The following is a 20,704-nucleotide window of genomic DNA, read 5'->3' as shown; positions in this document are numbered from 1 at the left end:
GGGGTTTAACCTTCCTGAGTCTGGGGGGGGGGGGGGTTTAACCTTCCTGGGACTGGGGGGGTGGGTTTTAACCTTCCTGAGTCTGGGGGGGGGGGTGGGTTTAACCTTCCTGGGTCTGGGGGGGTGGGGTTTAACCTTCCTGGGTCTGGGGGGGGGGAGTTTAACCTTCCTGAGTCTGTTTCTTTTTTTTTTTCCTTCCTGAGTCTGGGGGGGGGGTGGTGTTTAACCTTCCTGGGTCTGGGGGGGTGGGGTTTAACCTTCCTGAGTCTGGGGGGGGGGGGGGTTTAACCTTCCTGGGACTGGGGGGGTGGGTTTTAACCTTCCTGAGTCTGGGGGGGGGTGGGTTTAACCTTCCTGGGTCTGGGGGGGTGGGGTTTAACCTTCCTGGGTCTGGGGGGGGGGGGGGGTTTAACCTTCCTGGGTCTGGGGGGGGGGGGTTTAACCTTCCTGAGTCTGTTTCTTTTTTTTTTTCCTTCCTGAGTCTGGGGGGGGGGGGTGGTGTTTAACCTTCCTGGGTCTGGGGGGGTGGGGTTTAACCTTCCTGAGTCTGGGGGGGGGGGGTTTAACCTTCCTGGGACTGGGGGGGTGGGTTTTAACCTTCCTGAGTCTGGGGGGGGGTGGGTTTAACCTTCCTGAGTCTGGGGGGGGGGGGGGGTTAACCTTCCTGGGTCTGGGGGGGTGGGGTTTAACCTTCCTGAGTCTGTGGGGGGGTTTAACCTTCCTGAGTCTGGGGGGGGAGGTTTAACCTTCCTGAGTCTGGGGGGGAGGTTTAACCTTCCTGAGTCTGGGGGGGAGGTTTAACCTTCCTGAGTCTGGGGGGGGGGAGGTTTAACCTTCCTGAGCCTGGGGAGGGGGGGGGGGTTTAACCATCCTGAGTCTGGGGGGGTTTAACCTTCCTGGGTCTGGGGGGGTGGGGTTTAACCTTCCTGGGTCTGGGGGGGTGGGGTTTAACCTTCCTGAATCTGGGGGGGGGGGGGGGGTTAACCTTCCTGAGTCTGGGGGGGGGGGGGGGTTAACCTTCCTGAGTCTGGGGGGGGGTTAACCTTCCTGAGTCTGGGGGGGGGGGGGGGTTTAACCTTTCTGAGTCTGGGGGGGGGGGGGGTTTAACCTTCCTGGGTCTGGGGGGGGGGGGTTTAACCTTCCTGAGTCTGTTTCTTTTTTTTTTTCCTTCCTGAGTCTGGGGGGGGGGGGTGGTGTTTAACCTTCCTGGGTCTGGGGGGGTGGGGTTTAACCTTCCTGGGTCGGGGGGGGGGGGGGTTTAACCTTCCTGGGTCTGGGGGGGGGGGGGGTTTAACCTTCCTGAGTCTGTTTCTTTTTTTTTTTTCCTTCCTGAGTCTGGGGGGGGGGGTGGTGTTTAACCTTCCTGGGTCTGGGGGGGTGGGGTTTAACCTTCCTGAGTCTGGGGGGGGGGTGGGTTTAACCTTCCTGGGACTGGGGGGGTGGGTTTTAACCTTCCTGAGTCTGGGGGGGGGGGGGTTTAACCTTCCTGGGACTGGGGGGGTGGGTTTTAACCTTCCTGAGTCTGGGGGGGGGGGTGGGTTTAACCTTCCTGGGTCTGGGGGGGTGGGGTTTAACCTTCCTGGGTCTGGGGGGGGGGGGGGGTTTAACCTTCCTGGGTCTGGGGGGGGGGGGGTTTAACCTTCCTGAGTCTGTTTCTTTTTTTTTTTTCCTTCCTGAGTCTGGGGGGGGGGGTGGTGTTTAACCTTCCTGGGTCTGGGGGGGTGGGGTTTAACCTTCCTGAGTCTGGGGGGGGGGGTTTAACCTTCCTGGGACTGGGGGGGTGGGTTTTAACCTTCCTGAGTCTGGGGGGGGGGTGGGTTTAACCTTCCTGGGTCTGGGGGGGTGGGGTTTAACCTTCCTGGGTCTGGGGGGGGGGGGTTTAACCTTCCTGGGTCTGGGGGGGGGGGTTTAACCTTCCTGAGTCTGTTTCTTTTTTTTTTTTCCTTCCTGAGTCTGGGGGGGGGGGTGGTGTTTAACCTTCCTGGGTCTGGGGGGGTGGGGTTTAACCTTCCTGAGTCTGGGGGGGGGGGGTTTAACCTTCCTGGGACTGGGGGGGTGGGTTTTAACCTTCCTGAGTCTGGGGGGGGGGTGGGTTTAACCTTCCTGGGTCTGGGGGGGTGGGGTTTAACCTTCCTGAGTCTGGGGGGGGGGTGGGTTTAACCTTCCTGGGTCTGGGGGGGTGGGGTTTAACCTTCCTGGGTCTGGGGGGGGGGGGTTTAACCTTCCTGGGTCTGGGGGGGGGGGGGTTTAACCTTCCTGAGTCTGTTTCTTTTTTTTTTTCCTTCCTGAGTCTGGGGGGGGGGGTGGTGTTTAACCTTCCTGGGTCTGGGGGGGTGGGGTTTAACCTTCCTGAGTCTGGGGGGGGGGGGTTTAACCTTCCTGGGACTGGGGGGGTGGGTTTTAACCTTCCTGAGTCTGGGGGGGGGGGTGGGTTTAACCTTCCTGGGTCTGGGGGGGTGGGGTTTAACCTTCCTGGGTCTGGGGGGGGGGGGGTTTAACCTTCCTGGGTCTGGGGGGGGGGGTTTAACCTTCCTGAGTCTGTTTCTTTTTTTTTTTCCTTCCTGAGTCTGGGGGGGGGGGTGGTGTTTAACCTTCCTGGGTCTGGGGGGGTGGGGTTTAACCTTCCTGAGTCTGGGGGGGGGGGGTTTAACCTTCCTGGGACTGGGGGGGTGGGTTTTAACCTTCCTGAGTCTGGGGGGGGGGTGGGTTTAACCTTCCTGGGTCTGGGGGGGTGGGGTTTAACCTTCCTGGGTCTGGGGGGGGGGGGGTTTAACCTTCCTGGGTCTGGGGGGGGGGGGTTTAACCTTCCTGAGTCTGTTTCTTTTTTTTTTTCCTTCCTGAGTCTGGGGGGGGGGGTGGTGTTTAACCTTCCTGGGTCTGGGGGGGTGGGGTTTAACCTTCCTGAGTCTGGGGGGGGGGGGTTTAACCTTCCTGGGACTGGGGGGGTGGGTTTTAACCTTCCTGAGTCTGGGGGGGGGTGGGTTTAACCTTCCTGAGTCTGGGGGGGGGGGTGGTTAACCTTCCTGGGTCTGGGGGGGTGGGGTTTAACCTTCCTGAGTCTGTGGGGGGGTTTAACCTTCCTGAGTCTGGGGGGGGAGGTTTAACCTTCCTGAGTCTGGGGGGGAGGTTTAACCTTCCTGAGTCTGGGGGGGAGGTTTAACCTTCCTGAGTCTGGGGGGGGGGAGGTTTAACCTTCCTGAGCCTGGGGAGGGGGGGGGGGGTTTAACCATCCTGAGTCTGGGGGGGTTTAACCTTCCTGGGTCTGGGGGGGTGGGGTTTAACCTTCCTGGGTCTGGGGGGGTGGGGTTTAACCTTCCTGAATCTGGGGGGGGGGGGGGGGTTAACCTTCCTGAGTCTGGGGGGGGGGGGGGTTAACCTTCCTGAGTCTGGGGGGGGGTTAACCTTCCTGAGTCTGGGGTGGGGGGGGGGTTTAACCTTTCTGAGTCTGGGGGGGGGGGTTTAACTTTCCTGAGTCTGGGGGGGGGGGTTAACCTTCCTGAGTCTGGGGGGGGTTAACCTTCCTGTCCTGAGTCTGGGGGAGGGTTAACCTTCCTGAGTCGGGGGGGGGGGGGGATAACTTTCCTGAGTCTGGGGGGTTGGGGTTAACCTTCCTGAGTCTGGGGGGGGGGGTTAACCTTCCTGAGTCTGGGGGGGGGGGGGGGGGGTTAACCTTCCTGAGTCTGGGGGGGGGGGGTTTAACTTTCCTGAGTCGGGGGGGGGGGGGGTTTAACTTTCCTGAGTCGGGGAGGGGGCGGGGGGGTTTAACCTTCCCGACTTGGAAGTGTATCAACTCGCCACCCAGGGATTTTTTCTTGCGACAGACACTGAACCAACTCTGTATTCTATACATCTATACTCTATAGTTTCTGTATTCTATACATCTATACTCTATAGTTTCTGTATTCTACACTGAACAAAAATATAAACCCAACATGTAAAAGGTTGGTCCCATGTTTCATGAGCTGAAATAAAATATCCCAGAGATTTTTCAGACGCACAAAAAGCTTATTTCTCTCAAGTTGTGTTTACATCCCTGTTAGTGAGCATTTCTCCTTTACCAAGATAATCCATCCACCTGACAGGTGTGGTATATCAAGGAACTGAATACATTTCCACGACTGGTGAAATTGATTGGAACATTCTACTTGCTGTTCTCTGTCTACTTCACTACAGGATGGAGGAGGAGAAGCAGATGGAGAAGACTTCCTTGGCAGGCTAGTTCCTGGTAACACAGGCCATTCTGATAGGGACAGATGGAGAACTAGTTCCTGGTAACACAGGCCATTCTGATAGGGACAGATGGAGAACTAGTTCCTGGTAACACAGGCCATTCTGATAGGGACAGATGGAGAACTAGTTCCTGGTAACACAGGCCATTCTGATAGGGACAGATGGAGAACTAGTTCCTGGTAACACAGGCCATTCTGATAGGGACAGATGGAGAACTAGTTCCTGGTAACACAGGCCATTCTGATAGGGACAGATGGAGAACTAGTTCCTGGTAACACAGACCATTCTGATAGGGACAGATGGAGAACTAGTTCCTGGTAACACAGGCCATTCTGATAAGGACAGATGGAGAACTAGTTCCTGGTAACACAGGCCATTCTGATAGGGACAGATGGAGAACTAGTTCCTGGTAACACAGGCCATTCTGATAGGGACAGATGGAGAACTAGTTCCTGGTAACACAGGCCATTCTGATAGGGACAGATGGAGAACTAGTTCCTGGTAACACAGGCCATTCTGATAGGGACAGATGGAGAACTAGTTCCTGGTAACACAGGCCATTCTGATAGGGACAGATGGAGAACTAGTTCCTGGTAACACAGGCCATTCTGATAGGGACAGATGGAGAACTAGTTCCTGGTAACACAGGCCATTCTGATAAGGACAGATGGAGAACTAGTTCCTGGTAACACAGGCCATTCTGATAGGGACAGATGGAGAACTAGTTCCTGGTAACACAGGCCATTCTGATAGGGACAGATGGAGAACTAGTTCCTGGTAACACAGGCCATTCTGATAGGGACAGATGGAGAACTAGTTCCTGGTAACACAGGCCATTCTGATAGGGACAGATGGAGAACTAGTTCCTGGTAACACATACCATTCTGATAGGGACAGATGGAGAACTAGTTCCTGGTAACACAGGCCATTCTGATAGGGACAGATGGAGAACTAGTTCCTGGTAACACAGGCCATTCTGATAGGGACAGATGGAGAACTAGTTCCTGGTAACACAGGCCATTCTGATAGGGACAGATGGAGAACTAGTTCCTGGTAACACAGGCCATTCTGATAGGGACAGATGGAGAACTAGTTCCTGGTAACACAGGCCATTCTGATAGGGACAGATGGAGAACTAGTTCCTGGTAACACAGGCCATTCTGATAGGGACAGATGGAGAACTAGTTCCTGGTAACACAGGCCATTCTGATAGGGACAGATGGAGAACTAGTTCCTGGTAACACAGGCCATTCTGATAGGGACAGATGGAGAACTAGTTCCTGGTAACACAGGCCATTCTGATAGGGACAGATGGAGAACTAGTTCCTGGTAACACAGGCCATTCTGATAGGGACAGATGGAGAACTAGTTCCTGGTAACACAGGCCATTCTGATAGGGACAGATGGAGAACTAGTTCCTGGTAACACAGGCCATTCTGATAGGGACAGATGGAGAACTAGTTCCTGGTAACACAGGCCATTCTGATAGGGACAGATGGAGAACTAGTTCCTGGTAACACAGGCCATTCTGATAAGGACAGATGGAGAACTAGTTCCTGGTAACACAGGCCATTCTGATAGGGACAGATGGAGAACTAGTTCCTGGTAACACAGGCCATTCTGATAGGGACAGATGGAGAACTAGTTCCTGGTAACACAGGCCATTCTGATAGGGACAGATGGAGAACTAGTTCCTGGTAACACAGGCCATTCTGATAGGGACAGATGGAGAACTAGTTCCTGGTAACACAGGCCATTCTGATAAGGACAGATGGAGAACTAGTTCCTGGTAACACAGGCCATTCTGATAGGGACAGATGGAGAACTAGTTCCTGGTAACACAGGCCATTCTGATAGGGACAGATGGAGAACTAGTTCCTGGTAACACAGGCCATTCTGATAGGGACAGATGGAGAACTAGTTCCTGGTAACACAGGCCATTCTGATAGGGACAGATGGAGAACTAGTTCCTGGTAACACATACCATTCTGATAGGGACAGATGGAGAACTAGTTCCTGGTAACACAGGCCATTCTGATAGGGACAGATGGAGAACTAGTTCCTGGTAACACAGGCCATTCTGATAGGGACAGATGGAGAACTAGTTCCTGGTAACACAGGCCATTCTGATAGGGACAGATGGAGAACTAGTTCCTGGTAACACAGGCCATTCTGATAGGGACAGATGGAGAACTAGTTCCTGGTAACACAGGCCATTCTGATAGGGACAGATGGAGAACTAGTTCCTGGTAACACAGGCCATTCTGATAGGGACAGATGGAGAACTAGTTCCTGGTAACACAGGCCATTCTGATAGGGACAGATGGAGAACTAGTTCCTGGTAACACAGGCCATTCTGATAGGGACAGATGGAGAACTAGTTCCTGGTAACACAGGCCATTCTGATAGGGACAGATGGAGAACTAGTTCCTGGTAACACAGGCCATTCTGATAAGGACAGATGGAGAACTAGTTCCTGGTAACACAGGCCATTCTGATAGGGACAGATGGAGAACTAGTTCCTGGTAACACAGGCCATTCTGATAGGGACAGATGGAGAACTAGTTCCTGGTAACACAGGCCATTCTGATAGGGACAGATGGAGAACTAGTTCCTGGTAACACAGGCCATTCTGATAGGGACAGATGGAGAACTAGTTCCTGGTAACACAGGCCATTCTGATAAGGACAGATGGAGAACTAGTTCCTGGTAACACAGGCCATTCTGATAGGGACAGATGGAGAACTAGTTCCTGGTAACACAGGCCATTCTGATAGGGACAGATGGAGAACTAGTTCCTGGTAACACAGGCCATTCTGATAGGGACAGATGGAGAACTAGTTCCTGGTAACACAGGCCATTCTGATAGGGACAGATGGAGAACTAGTTCCTGGTAACACATACCATTCTGATAGGGACAGATGGAGAACTAGTTCCTGGTAACACAGGCCATTCTGATAGGGACAGATGGAGAACTAGTTCCTGGTAACACAGGCCATTCTGATAGGGACAGATGGAGAACTAGTTCCTGGTAACACAGGCCATTCTGATAGGGACAGATGGAGAACTAGTTCCTGGTAACACAGGCCATTCTGATAGGGACAGATGGAGAACTAGTTCCTGGTAACACAGGCCATTCTGATAGGGACAGATGGAGAACTAGTTCCTGGTAACACAGGCCATTCTGATAGGGACAGATGGAGAACTAGTTCCTGGTAACACAGGCCATTCTGATAGGGACAGATGGAGAACTAGTTCCTGGTAACACAGGCCATTCTGATAGGGACAGATGGAGAACTAGTTCCTGGTAACACAGGCCATTCTGATAGGGACAGATGGAGAACTAGTTCCTGGTAACACAGGCCATTCTGATAGGGACAGATGGAGAACTAGTTCCTGGTAACACAGGCCATTCTGATAGGGACAGATGGAGAACTAGTTCCTGGTAACACAGGCCATTCTGATAGGGACAGATGGAGAACTAGTTCCTGGTAACACAGGCCATTCTGATAGGGACAGATGGAGAACTAGTTCCTGGTAACACAGGCCATTCTGATAAGGACAGATGGAGAACTAGTTCCTGGTAACACAGGCCATTCTGATAGGGACAGATAGAGAACTAGTTCCTGGTAACACAGGCCATTCTGATAGGGACAGATGGAGAACTAGTTCCTGGTAACACAGGCCATTCTGATAGGGACAGATGGAGAACTAGTTCCTGGTAACACAGGCCATTCTGATAGGGACAGATGGAGAACTAGTTCCTGGTAACACAGGCCATTCTGATAGGGACAGATGGAGAACTAGTTCCTGGTAACACAGGCCATTCTGATAGGGACAGATGGAGAACTAGTTCCTGGTAACACAGGCCATTCTGATAGGGACAGATGGAGAACTAGTTCCTGGTAACACAGGCCATTCTGATAGGGACAGATGGAGAACTAGTTCCTGGTAACACAGGCCATTCTGATAGGGACAGATGGAGAACTAGTTCCTGGTAACACAGGCCATTCTGATAGGGACAGATGGAGAACTAGTTCCTGGTAACACAGGCCATTCTGATAGGGACAGATGGAGAACTAGTTCCTGGTAACACAGGCCATTCTGATAGGGACAGATGGAGAACTAGTTCCTGGTAACACAGGCCATTCTGATAGGGACAGATGGAGAACTAGTTCCTGGTAACACAGGCCATTCTGATAGGGACAGATGGAGAACTAGTTCCTGGTAACACAGGCCATTCTGATAGGGACAGATGGAGAACTAGTTCCTGGTAACACAGGCCATTCTGATAGGGACAGATGGAGAACTAGTTCCTGGTAACACAGGCCATTCTGATAGGGACAGATGGAGAACTAGTTCCTGGTAACACAGGCCATTCTGATAGGGACAGATGGAGAACTAGTTCCTGGTAACACAGGCCATTCTGATAAGGACAGATGGAGAACTAGTTCCTGGTAACACAGGCCATTCTGATAGGGACAGATGGAGAACTAGTTCCTGGTAACACAGGCCATTCTGATAGGGACAGATGGAGAACTAGTTCCTGGTAACACAGGCCATTCTGATAGGGACAGATGGAGAACTAGTTCCTGGTAACACAGGCCATTCTGATAGGGACAGATGGAGAACTAGTTCCTGGTAACACAGGCCATTCTGATAAGGACAGATGGAGAACTAGTTCCTGGTAACACAGGCCATTCTGATAGGGACAGATGGAGAACTAGTTCCTGGTAACACAGGCCATTCTGATAGGGACAGATGGAGAACTAGTTCCTGGTAACACAGGCCATTCTGATAAGGACAGATGGAGAACTAGTTCCTGGTAACACAGGCCATTCTGATAGGGACAGATGGAGAACTAGTTCCTGGTAACACAGGCCATTCTGATAGGGACAGATGGAGAACTAGTTCCTGGTAACACAGGCCATTCTGATAGGGACAGATGGAGAACTAGTTCCTGGTAACACAGGCCATTCTGATAGGGACAGATGGAGAACTAGTTCCTGGTAACACAGGCCATTCTGATAAGGACAGATGGAGAACTAGTTCCTGGTAACACAGGCCATTCTGATAGGGACAGATGGAGAACTAGTTCCTGGTAACACAGGCCATTCTGATAGGGACAGATGGAGAACTAGTTCCTGGTAACACAGGCCATTCTGATAGGGACAGATGGAGAACTAGTTCCTGGTAACACAGGCCATTCTGATAGGGACAGATGGAGAACTAGTTCCTGGTAACACAGGCCATTCTGATAGGGACAGATGGAGAACTAGTTCCTGGTAACACAGGCCATTCTGATAGGGACAGATGGAGAACTAGTTCCTGGTAACACAGGCCATTCTGATAGGGACAGATGGAGAACTAGTTCCTGGTAACACAGGCCATTCTGATAGGGACAGATGGAGAACTAGTTCCTGGTAACACAGGCCATTCTGATAGGGACAGATGGAGAACTAGTTCCTGGTAACACAGGCCATTCTGATAGGGACAGATGGAGAACTAGTTCCTGGTAACACAGGCCATTCTGATAGGGACAGATGGAGAACTAGTTCCTGGTAACACAGGCCATTCTGATAGGGACAGATGGAGAACTAGTTCCTGGTAACACAGGCCATTCTGATAGGGACAGATGGAGAACTAGTTCCTGGTAACACAGGCCATTCTGATAGGGACAGATGGAGAACTAGTTCCTGGTAACACAGGCCATTCTGATAAGGACAGATGGAGAACTAGTTCCTGGTAACACAGGCCATTCTGATAGGGACAGATGGAGAACTAGTTCCTGGTAACACAGGCCATTCTGATAGGGACAGATGGAGAACTAGTTCCTGGTAACACAGGCCATTCTGATAGGGACAGATGGAGAACTAGTTCCTGGTAACACAGGCCATTCTGATAGGGACAGATGGAGAACTAGTTCCTGGTAACACAGGCCATTCTGATAGGGACAGATGGAGAACTAGTTCCTGGTAACACAGGCCATTCTGATAGGGACAGATGGAGAACTAGTTCCTGGTAACACAGGCCATTCTGATAGGGACAGATGGAGAACTAGTTCCTGGTAACACAGGCCATTCTGATAGGGACAGATGGAGAACTAGTTCCTGGTAACACAGGCCATTCTGATAGGGACAGATGGAGAACTAGTTCCTGGTAACACAGGCCATTCTGATAGGGACAGATGGAGAACTAGTTCCTGGTAACACAGGCCATTCTGATAGGGACAGATGGAGAACTAGTTCCTGGTAACACAGGCCATTCTGATAGGGACAGATGGAGAACTAGTTCCTGGTAACACAGGCCATTCTGATAGGGACAGATGGAGAACTAGTTCCTGGTAACACAGGCCATTCTGATAGGGACAGATGGAGAACTAGTTCCTGGTAACACAGGCCATTCTGATAGGGACAGATGGAGAACTAGTTCCTGGTAACACAGGCCATTCTGATAGGGACAGATGGAGAACTAGTTCCTGGTAACACAGGCCATTCTGATAGGGACAGATGGAGAACTAGTTCCTGGTAACACAGGCCATTCTGATAGGGACAGATGGAGAACTAGTTCCTGGTAACACAGGCCATTCTGATAGGGACAGATGGAGAACTAGTTCCTGGTAACACAGGCCATTCTGATAGGGACAGATGGAGAACTAGTTCCTGGTAACACAGGCCATTCTGATAGGGACAGATGGAGAACTAGTTCCTGGTAACACAGGCCATTCTGATAGGGACAGATGGAGAACTAGTTCCTGGTAACACAGGCCATTCTGATAGGGACAGATGGGGAACTAGTTCCTGGTAACACAGGCCATTCTGATAGGGACAGATGGAGAACTAGTTCCTGGTAACACAGGCCATTCTGATAGGGACAGATGGGGAACTAGTTCCTTGTAACACAGGCCATTCTGATAGGGACAGATGGAGAACTAGTTCCTGGTAACACAGGCCATTCTGATAGGGACAGATGGGGAACTAGTTCCTTGTAACACAGGCCATTCTGATAGGGACAGATGGGGAACTAGTTCCTTGTAACACAGGCCATTCTGATAGGGACAGATGGAGAACTAGTTCCTGGTAACGAAGGCCATTCTGATAGGGACAGATGGGGAACTAGTTCCTGGTAACACAGGCCATTCTGATAGGAACAGATGGAGAACTAGTTCCTGGTAACACAGGCCATTCTGATAGGGACAGAAGGAGAACTAGTTCCTGGTAACACAGGCCATTCTGATAGGGACAGATGGAGAACTAGTTCCTGGTAACACAGGCCATTCTGATAGGGACAGATGGAGAACTAGTTCCTGGTAACACAGGCCATTCTGATAGGGACAGGTGGAGAACTAGTTCCTGGTAACACAGGCCATTCTGATAGGGACAGGTGATAGGGACAGAGTTAGACAGAGCGAGAGAGACACAGAGAGAGAGAAAGAAGAGTGGGAGAGAGTTACACAGAGACAGAGAGACAGAGGCAAACACCAAATTGAAAAAAATATCCTCTGTTTACAACGTAAAACACCAAACAATGCATGCAGAGCAGAATTAGGCCGATACCCGCTAATTGTCAAAATCTAGAAAATAGCTGTTAAATTCTACAACCACCTAAAAGGAAGCGATTCCCAAACCTTCCATAACAAAGCCATCACCTACAGAGAGATGAACCTGGAGAAGAGTCCCCTAAGCAAGCTGGTCCTGGGGCTCTGTTCACAAACACAACCCACAGAGCCCCAGGACAGCAACACATTTAGACCCAACCAAATCAAGAGAAAACGAAAAAAGTATTACTTGACACATTGGAAAGAATTAACAAAAAAACTGAGCGAACTAGAATGCTATTTTGGCCCTAAACAGAGAGTACACAGTGGCAGAATACCTGACCATTGTGACTGACCCAAACTTAAGGAAAGCTTTGACTATGTACAGACTCAGTGAGCATAGCCTTGCTATTGAGAAAGGCCGCCGTAGGCAGACCTGTCTCTCAAGAGAAGACAGGCTATGTGCACACTGTCTACAAAATGAGGTGGAAACTGAGCTGCACTTCCTAACCTCCTGCCAAATGTATGACCATATCAGAGACACATATTTCCCTCAGATTACACAGATACAAAAATAATTCAAAAACAAACCCAATCTTGATAAACTCCCCTATTGGGTGAAATACCACAGTGTGACATCACAGCAGCAAGATTTGTGACCTGTTGCCACAAGAAAAGGTCAACCAGTGAAGAACAAACACCATTGTAAATACAACCCATATTTATCTTTATTTATTTTTCCTTTTGTATTTTAACCATTTGCACATCGTTACAACACCGTATATAGACATAATATGACATAATGACATTTGAAATGTCTTTATTCTTTTGTAACTTCTGTGAGTGTGATGTTTACTGTAATTTACAGGAAGGGGCTGAACCCGTGTGTTGAGGGTCAGCGATGTGGACCTGACACCTCACCAGCTGTGGCATATCTCCAAACACCTGTGCACATTTTTGGTTTTTGCCTTTTGCACTACACAGCTGATTCAAATGATCAAGTCATCATCAAGCTTCAAGTGGTATTTCTGTCTACTAATGACATTATCTTCTATTGTTTGTCCTCATTGTTTGTCCTCACGTGTCTGTTGTTCAGCATAAAGTACTCTGTAGCCACTTAGTGTGGACACCAGGACACCAGGTGTGACCACACACACACCATTTTCTCTACACATATCTGTTATAAAGAAATGTTAACAGAGAGACACTTCATCCCTCTCTCTCTTCTCCCTAAATCCTCTAGGTTATATCAGCTGTGTCGGTGAACCCCTCCCGCATCTGAACTGGCTGACACAGAGGGCACAACATGATCATAGGTGAGAGTCACTTGGTCGGGTCAACAGGAAGTATTATTAAAAGAGATGCTTTACATTGAAATACAGACAGAGATGTAGTAGTCCCAGAGTTAATGATCCAATGTCAGTTTTGCATTTCACCTCCTGATGATTATGACTGAGCGTGTTAGAATAATAAAAACAAGGCTTAATCATGCTCTCTCTCTATCCATCTGTCTCTCGTCTGCAGGTATGTTTTGATGTGAGAGAGGAAGCCAGTCCCGTCATTGCCACCTCATTCGCTCTTAATAAGATAACCGTCGGGCCGACTAGACACTATTATGTAATTGTGATGAACTGAGAGAATATGAGGGTAGCACTGTGATTCATTAATCATATGCTGTCTGTCGCTGTTCTTACCTCTTTCCCTTTCTGTATTCTACACCTCCTCTTTCTTCCTCGTTTTATAATGCACACCATATGTGCATTGAAGTACATATTGAACTTGCATTTATAATATAATATTACAATTATCATAGTTATAATGCATGTATTGTGTATGAACGTCTTTCAATAAAAGCGTTTCACTGGTTGAAATGAAGTCTCTCACTGAAATACTGTGTCCTCAGATTAATGCAGATGAAGGGAGTTAGATATGCATAGTTTTTCCCCCTGTATATATGAATTACAAATCAATCATGTTTTCTAGTCTATTGCATAGTTACAATGTGTAAACATTGATGTCCCAGGAGCAGGATTGGTAAACACTGTTGAAGTGTATAATTGTGATACAAGCAGACACATCATCATTCAAAGGCTGGAGTTTGATACTCCTGGTATTGGATATGACTGAAGAATAATCTCAAAGACATTCATACCTGAACTGTACCTTTATTTGCCAAGGAAGAGATCACATGATCAGTGAATATATTAAAATGTACAGGCCACAATGCATGGTAATAACTACATGTATATATGACTTGCATCCTTGGCACAAAGTTATATTAAATTCTACTCAATCCATAGGCAATAACTACAGTACATGTACAGTTGAAGTCAGAAGTTTACATACACTTAGGTTAGAGTCATTAAAACTTGTTTTTCAACCACTCCACACATTTCTTGTTAACAAACTATGGTTTTGGCAAGTCGGTTAGGACATCTACTTTGTGCATGACACTATTCATTTTTCCAACAATTGTTTACAGACAGATTATTTCACTTATAATTCACTGAATCACAATTCCAGTGGGCCAGAAGTTTACATACACTAAGTTGACTGTGCCTTTAAACAGCTTGGAAAATTCCAGAAAATGATGGCTTTAGAAGCTTCTGATAGGCTAATTGACATCATTTGAGTCAATTGGAGGTGTACCTGTGGATGTATTTCAAGGCCTACCTTCAAACTCAGTGCTTCTTTAAACACCATGGGACCACGCAGCCGTCATACCGCTCAGGAAGGAGACACGTTCTGTCTCCTCAGCAAGGAAGAAGCAACTGCTCCAAAACCGCCATAAAAAAGCCAGACTACGGTTTGCAACTGCCCATGGGGACAAACATCGTACTTTTTGGAGAAATGTCCTCTGGTCTGATGAAACACAAATAGAACTGTTTGGCCATAATGACCATTGTTATGTTTGGAGGAAAAAGGGGGACACAGACCGGCTACATACTGTAGCTAGCTACACATACATAGGCATAGAGTTATTTTTATCCTCCACTACACAATAAGAAAGTAAATAGTTAGCTAGCTATTTTACTTCAGCTGCATTGCAATGCAAGCTTACACAATGGTACATTCAATTAGCAGTAAATGCTTTAGCTAGCTAGATTCTTTACATGCACTGTTTCATAAGATGACAGCCTGGTTATCTGGTTGTTTCAGGAGTCCCTGATACATTAAACAACACGAATTACAATGTCATACTGTACTCATGTCATAACACCAGCTAACTAATGTTAGCTAGTCAGTTAACTTGCTAAATCGCGATTTTCATAAATTAACTTTGACAAAAAAATATGCACAATCGTTTGTCTCTACATTAACTAACATATTCCTCTCAATTGTAAATGTTTTTCTTGACTCGTTATGACGTTATAATTACTTACATCTGCTTCCCCCGTAATGTTTTGTCAGCCATCTTTGCTCGCGTCAAATTCGTCATTGGAACCACTCGATATGATTGGTCATATAAAAACCTTGGGACACAAATGCATAATGAGTGCTCTAACTCCCCCTGGTGGTGGTCTGGAGCAATGAAGCTGTGACGCAGGGTACCTCTAAGTCCCGCGGTGTAAGCATGCAACTTTCAGAGGAAGCACTGAAGGAGGATATTACATCTTATTTTAATCTCAATTGTGTGTGTGTGTGTGCGAAGTGTGTGTGTGTACAAAGTGTGTGTGTGTGTGTGTACAAAGTGTGTGTGTGTGTGTGTACAAAGTGTGTGTGTACAAAGTGTGTGTGTGTGAAGTGTGTGTGTGTGTGTGAAGTGTGTGTGTGTGTGTGTGTGTGTGTGTGTGTGTGTGTGTGTGTGTGTGTGTGTGCAAAGTGTGTGTGTGCAAAGTGTGTGTGTGTGTGCAAAGTGTGTGTGAGTGTGTGTGTGTGTGTGTGTGTGTGTGTGTGTGTGTGTGCAAAGTGTGTGTGTGTGTGCAAAGTGTGTGTGTGTGTGCAAAGTGTGTGTGTGTGTGTGTGTGTGTGTGTGAAGTGTGTGTGTGTGTGTGTGTTGATGTTCAATCAGATACAGAGGGTGTCTATAGAACTGTACTGACCAGTAGTTTCAGATACAGAGTGTGTGTCTATATGCAACGTGTACTGACCAGTATGTGTGTCAGTATGACAGAGGGTGTCTATAGAACTGTACTGACCAGTAGTTTCAGATACAGAGGGTGTCTATAGAACTGTACTGACCAGTAGTTTCAGATACAGAGGGTGTCTATAGAACTGTACTGACCAGTAGTTTCAGATACAGAGGGTGTCTATAGAAGTGTCCTGACCAGTAGTTTCTCCCCGAAGGCCAGTTTGTGTATGAGGTGTGTCATGTCAGGGCTCTGGGGCTGGGCTGTGGCGCTGTGGGTCGACACGTGGAAGTTGCCTGGTACCTGGAGGGAGAACACAACAATATAACCATAAAGAGATGAGCAGAACACAGACTTTATATGACCCAGGAGTCCTGATACACATCTAGCTAGTTAGCAGATAATCCAGTTCAGTATCAAGTCTTCCTCCCTCTCTTCTGGTTGCAAAACAGTCTCTAACATGAACTAATGTAGCCTATAAGTACCACATAACACAACCACAAAGACTAGGTATTTTATCCAGCTAAGAAATCAAGAAAGTTAATCTGTTAAACTAATCAAAGTAGCGTTGGATTGTGACATCAGAGATGCCAGTTAGAACTTGTTAGAAGCTCTGCTGATGTCAAACCGTAGTTATGCTGCTATGCTTAACATAACTCAATAAGGAGACAGGAGATGAGACAGGAGAGGAGACAGGAGAGGAGACAGGAGAGGAGACAGGAGAGGAGACAGGAGAGGAGACAGGAGAGGAGACAGGAGAAACACGCAGGAGAGGAGACAGGAGAGGAGACAGGAGAGGAGACAGGAGAGGAGACAGGAGAGGAGACAGGAGAGGAGACAGGAGAGGAGACAGGAGAAACACGCAGGAGAGGAGACAGGAGAGGACAGACAGGAGAGGAGACAGGAGAGGAGACAGGAGAAACACGCAGGAGAGGAGACAGGAGAGGAGACAGGAGAGGAGACAGGAGAGGAGACAGGAGAGGAGACAGGAGAGGAGACAGGAGAGGAGACAGGAGAGGAGACAGGAGAGGAGACAGGCCTGCAAATCTTCTGCTCTGATCAACCCGTATTACAGTCACACCAAGATATGTCCGTGATCCAGATTCACTATAAAGATCTCATATTTAGTATGAGACATTGAAATCAGTGGCCAAGTTAGACTAGGCACATTATCAATGACGTTAAATGTGACATCCTTCATAATGGTGCCAACAGTCCGATAAGAAAGCTGTCGTTCTGATGAACTACGACGGCAGACATGTCATGGTAAAATCACTGTGAATCACTCATCTGTGAAATGACACGGAGTGGCCAATCATTTTAAATATAACAGAGGTCTCTCTGGGCAACTGGAACTTTCCCAGGGTTCAGTGACGGTTGTGTTTGCAAACTGGAAATTCTATCTGAAGTGACCTGTGGTTTGGTTAGCTGTCAAATCAAATCAAATGTTATTGGTCACATACACATGGTTAGCAGATGTTAATGCGAGTGTAGCGAAATGCTTGTGCTTCTTGTTCCGACCATGCAGTAAAATCTAACAAGTAATCTAACAATTTCACTACAACTACCTTATACACACAAATGTAAAGGGATGAAAGGGTGAACATTTCTGTGACATCAGGTGGTGTAGGTGTCCTGGAGGGCAGGTAATTTGCCCCCGGTGATGCGTTGTGCAGACCGCACCACCCTCTGGAGAGCCTAGCTGTTGTGGGCGGAGCAGTTGCCGTACCAGGCGGTGATACAGCCCGACAGGATGCTCTCAATTGTGCATCTGTAAAGGTTGGTGAGGGTTTTAGGTGACAAGCCAAATTTCTTCAGCCTCCTGAGGTTGCGTGCATGGCCACGCAGTCATGGGTGAACAGGGAGTACAGGAGACGGCTGAGAACGCACCCTTGTGGGGCCCCAGTGTTGAGGATCAGTGGGGTGGAGATGTTGTTTCCTCGGTCGAGACCCAGGGTCTCCAGCGTAATGATGAGCTTGGAGGGTACTATGGTGTTGAATGCTGAGCTGTAGTCAAAGAACAACATTCTCACATAGGTGTTCCTCTTGTCAGATGGGTTAGGGCAGTGTGCAGTGTGATGGCGATTGCATCGTCTGTGGACCTATTGGGGCGGTATGCAAATTGAAGTGGGTCTAGAGTGACAGGTAGGGTGGAGGTGATATGATCCTTGACTAGTCTCTCAAAGCACTTCATGATGACAGAAGTGAGTGCTACGGGGCGATAGTCATTTAGTTCAGTTACCTTTGCTTTCTTGGGAACAGGAACAATGGTGGACATCTTGAAGCATGTGGGGACAACAGACTGGGATTGGTTGAATATGTCCGTAAACACACCAGCCAGCTGGTCTGCGCATGCTCTTAGGACGCAGCTAGGGATGCCGTCTGGACCGGCAGACTTACGAGGGTTAACAGGTTTAAATGTTTTACTTACTTTGGCCACGGTGAAGGAGAGCCCACAGGTTTTGGTAGCGGGCCGTGTCAGTGGCACTGTATTGTCCTCAAAGCGAGCAAAGAAGTTGTTTAATTTGTCCGGGAGCAAGACGTCGGTGTCCGCGACGGGGCTGGTTTTCTTTTTGTAATCCGTGATTGACTGTAGACCCTGCCACATAGGTCTCGTGTTTGAGCCGTTGAATTTGCTTGTTTGATTTTCTTGCGGAGGGAATAGGTGCAGTGTTTGTATTCGGTCGTGTTTCCGGTCGCCTTGCCATGATTAAAAGCAGTGGTTCGCTCTTTCAGTTTCACGCGAATGCTGCCATCAATCCACGGTTTCTGGTTAGGGAAGGTTTTAATGGTCACAGAGGGAACGACATCTCCGATGCACTTACTAATAAACTCACTCACCGAGTCAGTGTATACATCTATGTTATTGTCTGAGGCTATCTGGAACATATCCCAGTCCACGTGACTGAGGCAATCTTGAAGCGTGGAATCCGATTGGTCAGACCAGCGTTGTATTGACCTGAGCACGGGCGTTTCCTGTTTTAGTTTCTGTCTATAGGCTGGGAGCAACAAAATGGAGTCATGGTCAGATTTGCCGAAGGGCTTTGTATGCATCGCGGAAGTTCGAGTAGCAATGACCCAGAAAGCTCGTCGTGCATTCGATATGCTGATTAGAACCATACTTCCTAAATTCTTAGCTTTGTTAAAATCCCCAGCTACAATAAATGCAACCTCAGGATGTATGGTTTCCAGTTTACATAGAGTCCAGTGAAGTTATTTCTGGGCCAAGGAGGGATCTGTTTGGGGGGGGGGGGGGGGGGTGGATGTACACGGCTGTGACTATAATCTAAGAGAATTCTCTTGGAAGATAATGTGGTCGGCATTTGATTGTAAGGAATTCTAGGTCAGGTGAACAAAAGGACTTGAGTTCCTGTATGTTGTTGTGATTACACCATGAGATGTTAATCATGAGGCATACACCCCCGCCCTTCACCTTATCAGAGAGATGTTTGTTTCTGTCGGCGCGATGCGTGAAGAAACCCGGGTGACTGTACCGACTCTGACAACATATCCCGAGTGAGCCATGTTTCCGTGAAACAGAGAATGTTACAATCTCTGATGTCTCTCTGGAAGGCAACTCGTGCCCTAATTTCATCCACCTTGTTGTCTAGAGATTGGACATTGGCGAGTAATATGGATGGTGTGCTTCTGAGTCTGACCAGTAGGCCGCTCCGTCTGCCTCTCCTGCGGCGACCTCGTTGTTCTGGGTCGGCCTCTGGGATGAGATCCCATGTCCAGGGTGGAAGTCCGAACAAAGGATCCACTTCGGCAAAGACGTATTTCTGGTCGTAATGTTGGTAAGTTGACGTTGATCTTATATCCAGTAGTTCTTCCCGGCTGTATGTAATAAGACTTGAGATTTCCTGTGTTAACAATGTAAGAAATAATACCAAAAAAAAACGTATAACTGCATCGTTTTTTTAAGGACCATCTCTGTCGGCGCCATCTTGATCAGAGGTCTGTGTAGTGGGGGTCAGCAGTGTCTCCTTTGTTAATAGTGAACTCTCCCTCGAAGCGACAACCATATCCATGGTTGTGAGGAACCTTCATGGAGTTGTCTATGTGCCCCACCTCATGACGACCCATCTCGTCCTGGATATCAAGACCCACCACTGGAGAGAGAGAGAGGACAACGGTGGTCAGATCATTTCTGTTGGGTACCTGCCTAGTCACAGTACATAGTAACACTCTCTCGCTTTCTCTCAGTCCTGATCTCTCCTGGCACGTAGGCATACAGGATCCTATTTAAGGACCCCCGTCTGTGGGGTGATGGATACAGAGAGAGCGAGAAGAGAGAGGGGGTCTGGTGTCTATCCACATGCAGAGCGACCTTTGACTTTTGGTATTTCAGACGATAAGTTTAAAACCATCTGCTGCAAACGCCAGCACCTAAAACCATCTGCTGCAATAAATACAGCCCGGGTCAAAATGCGAGTATGGATATAGACATAGCTGCATGTTTGTAAGCTAGAGGCCTGGAGAGAAGTCAACTCTCTCCATTTCAGATTTCTAAATAGATATTTAAAATTATGGTCGAGAGAATGAGGTCATTCGGATTTCTCTTCATATGTTGATGTTGTTAAAGGAGAAAAGTCAGCCCTTTCAATGCGCATATAAGGAAGTAGAGAATGATGTAATTTATAGAGTGAGATCTAGAAGGCTGGAGAATAACAGTCATGCACTTCTTAATAGTTCACAACGTCCCAAAATAGAGGGGATGAATACTGAGATGTCATGCCCTGGTTCTCTTCCTGGTCTCTTTCTCTTCTATGTAAGACCAGTATAGACCCCCCCCCCCCCCCCCCATCAAGTCTTAGCTTGCTTTAGTATCTGTAAAAAAGGTACTTCCAGGGGAGGAGGGGCTGGA

The 20,704-nt window shown here is 48.2% G+C and overlaps 1 protein-coding gene across 7 annotated transcripts in view; it reads right to left on the bottom strand.

The window, feature by feature from the left end:
* Positions 1-20,704, bottom strand: part of LOC139581833 (endoplasmic reticulum-Golgi intermediate compartment protein 1-like) — a 103,765-nt gene that overhangs the window by 6,854 nt on the left and 76,207 nt on the right. The window contains exons 3-5 of one of the 7 annotated variants that reach the window (XM_071412047.1): positions 18,269-19,949; positions 15,993-16,140; positions 14,441-15,240 (exon numbers count right to left, since the gene is read on the bottom strand). In XM_071412047.1, the coding sequence (XP_071268148.1) occupies positions 16,018-16,140; positions 18,269-18,445 (300 nt within the window). In that variant the 5' untranslated portion in view covers positions 18,446-19,949 and the 3' untranslated portion in view covers positions 14,441-15,240; positions 15,993-16,017. Of the gene's footprint in view, positions 1-14,440; positions 15,241-15,992; positions 19,950-20,704 lie in introns of all 7 variants that reach the window. The other 6 variants (XM_071412048.1, XM_071412049.1, XM_071412051.1 and 3 more) reach the window with 6 other exon arrangements.

Source organism: Salvelinus alpinus, chromosome 7 (assembly GCF_045679555.1).
Source record: "Salvelinus alpinus chromosome 7, SLU_Salpinus.1, whole genome shotgun sequence".
In the NCBI taxonomy this organism is placed as follows: Eukaryota; Metazoa; Chordata; class Actinopteri; order Salmoniformes; family Salmonidae; genus Salvelinus; species Salvelinus alpinus.
This window is presented reverse-complemented; position numbering and strand designations above follow the sequence as displayed.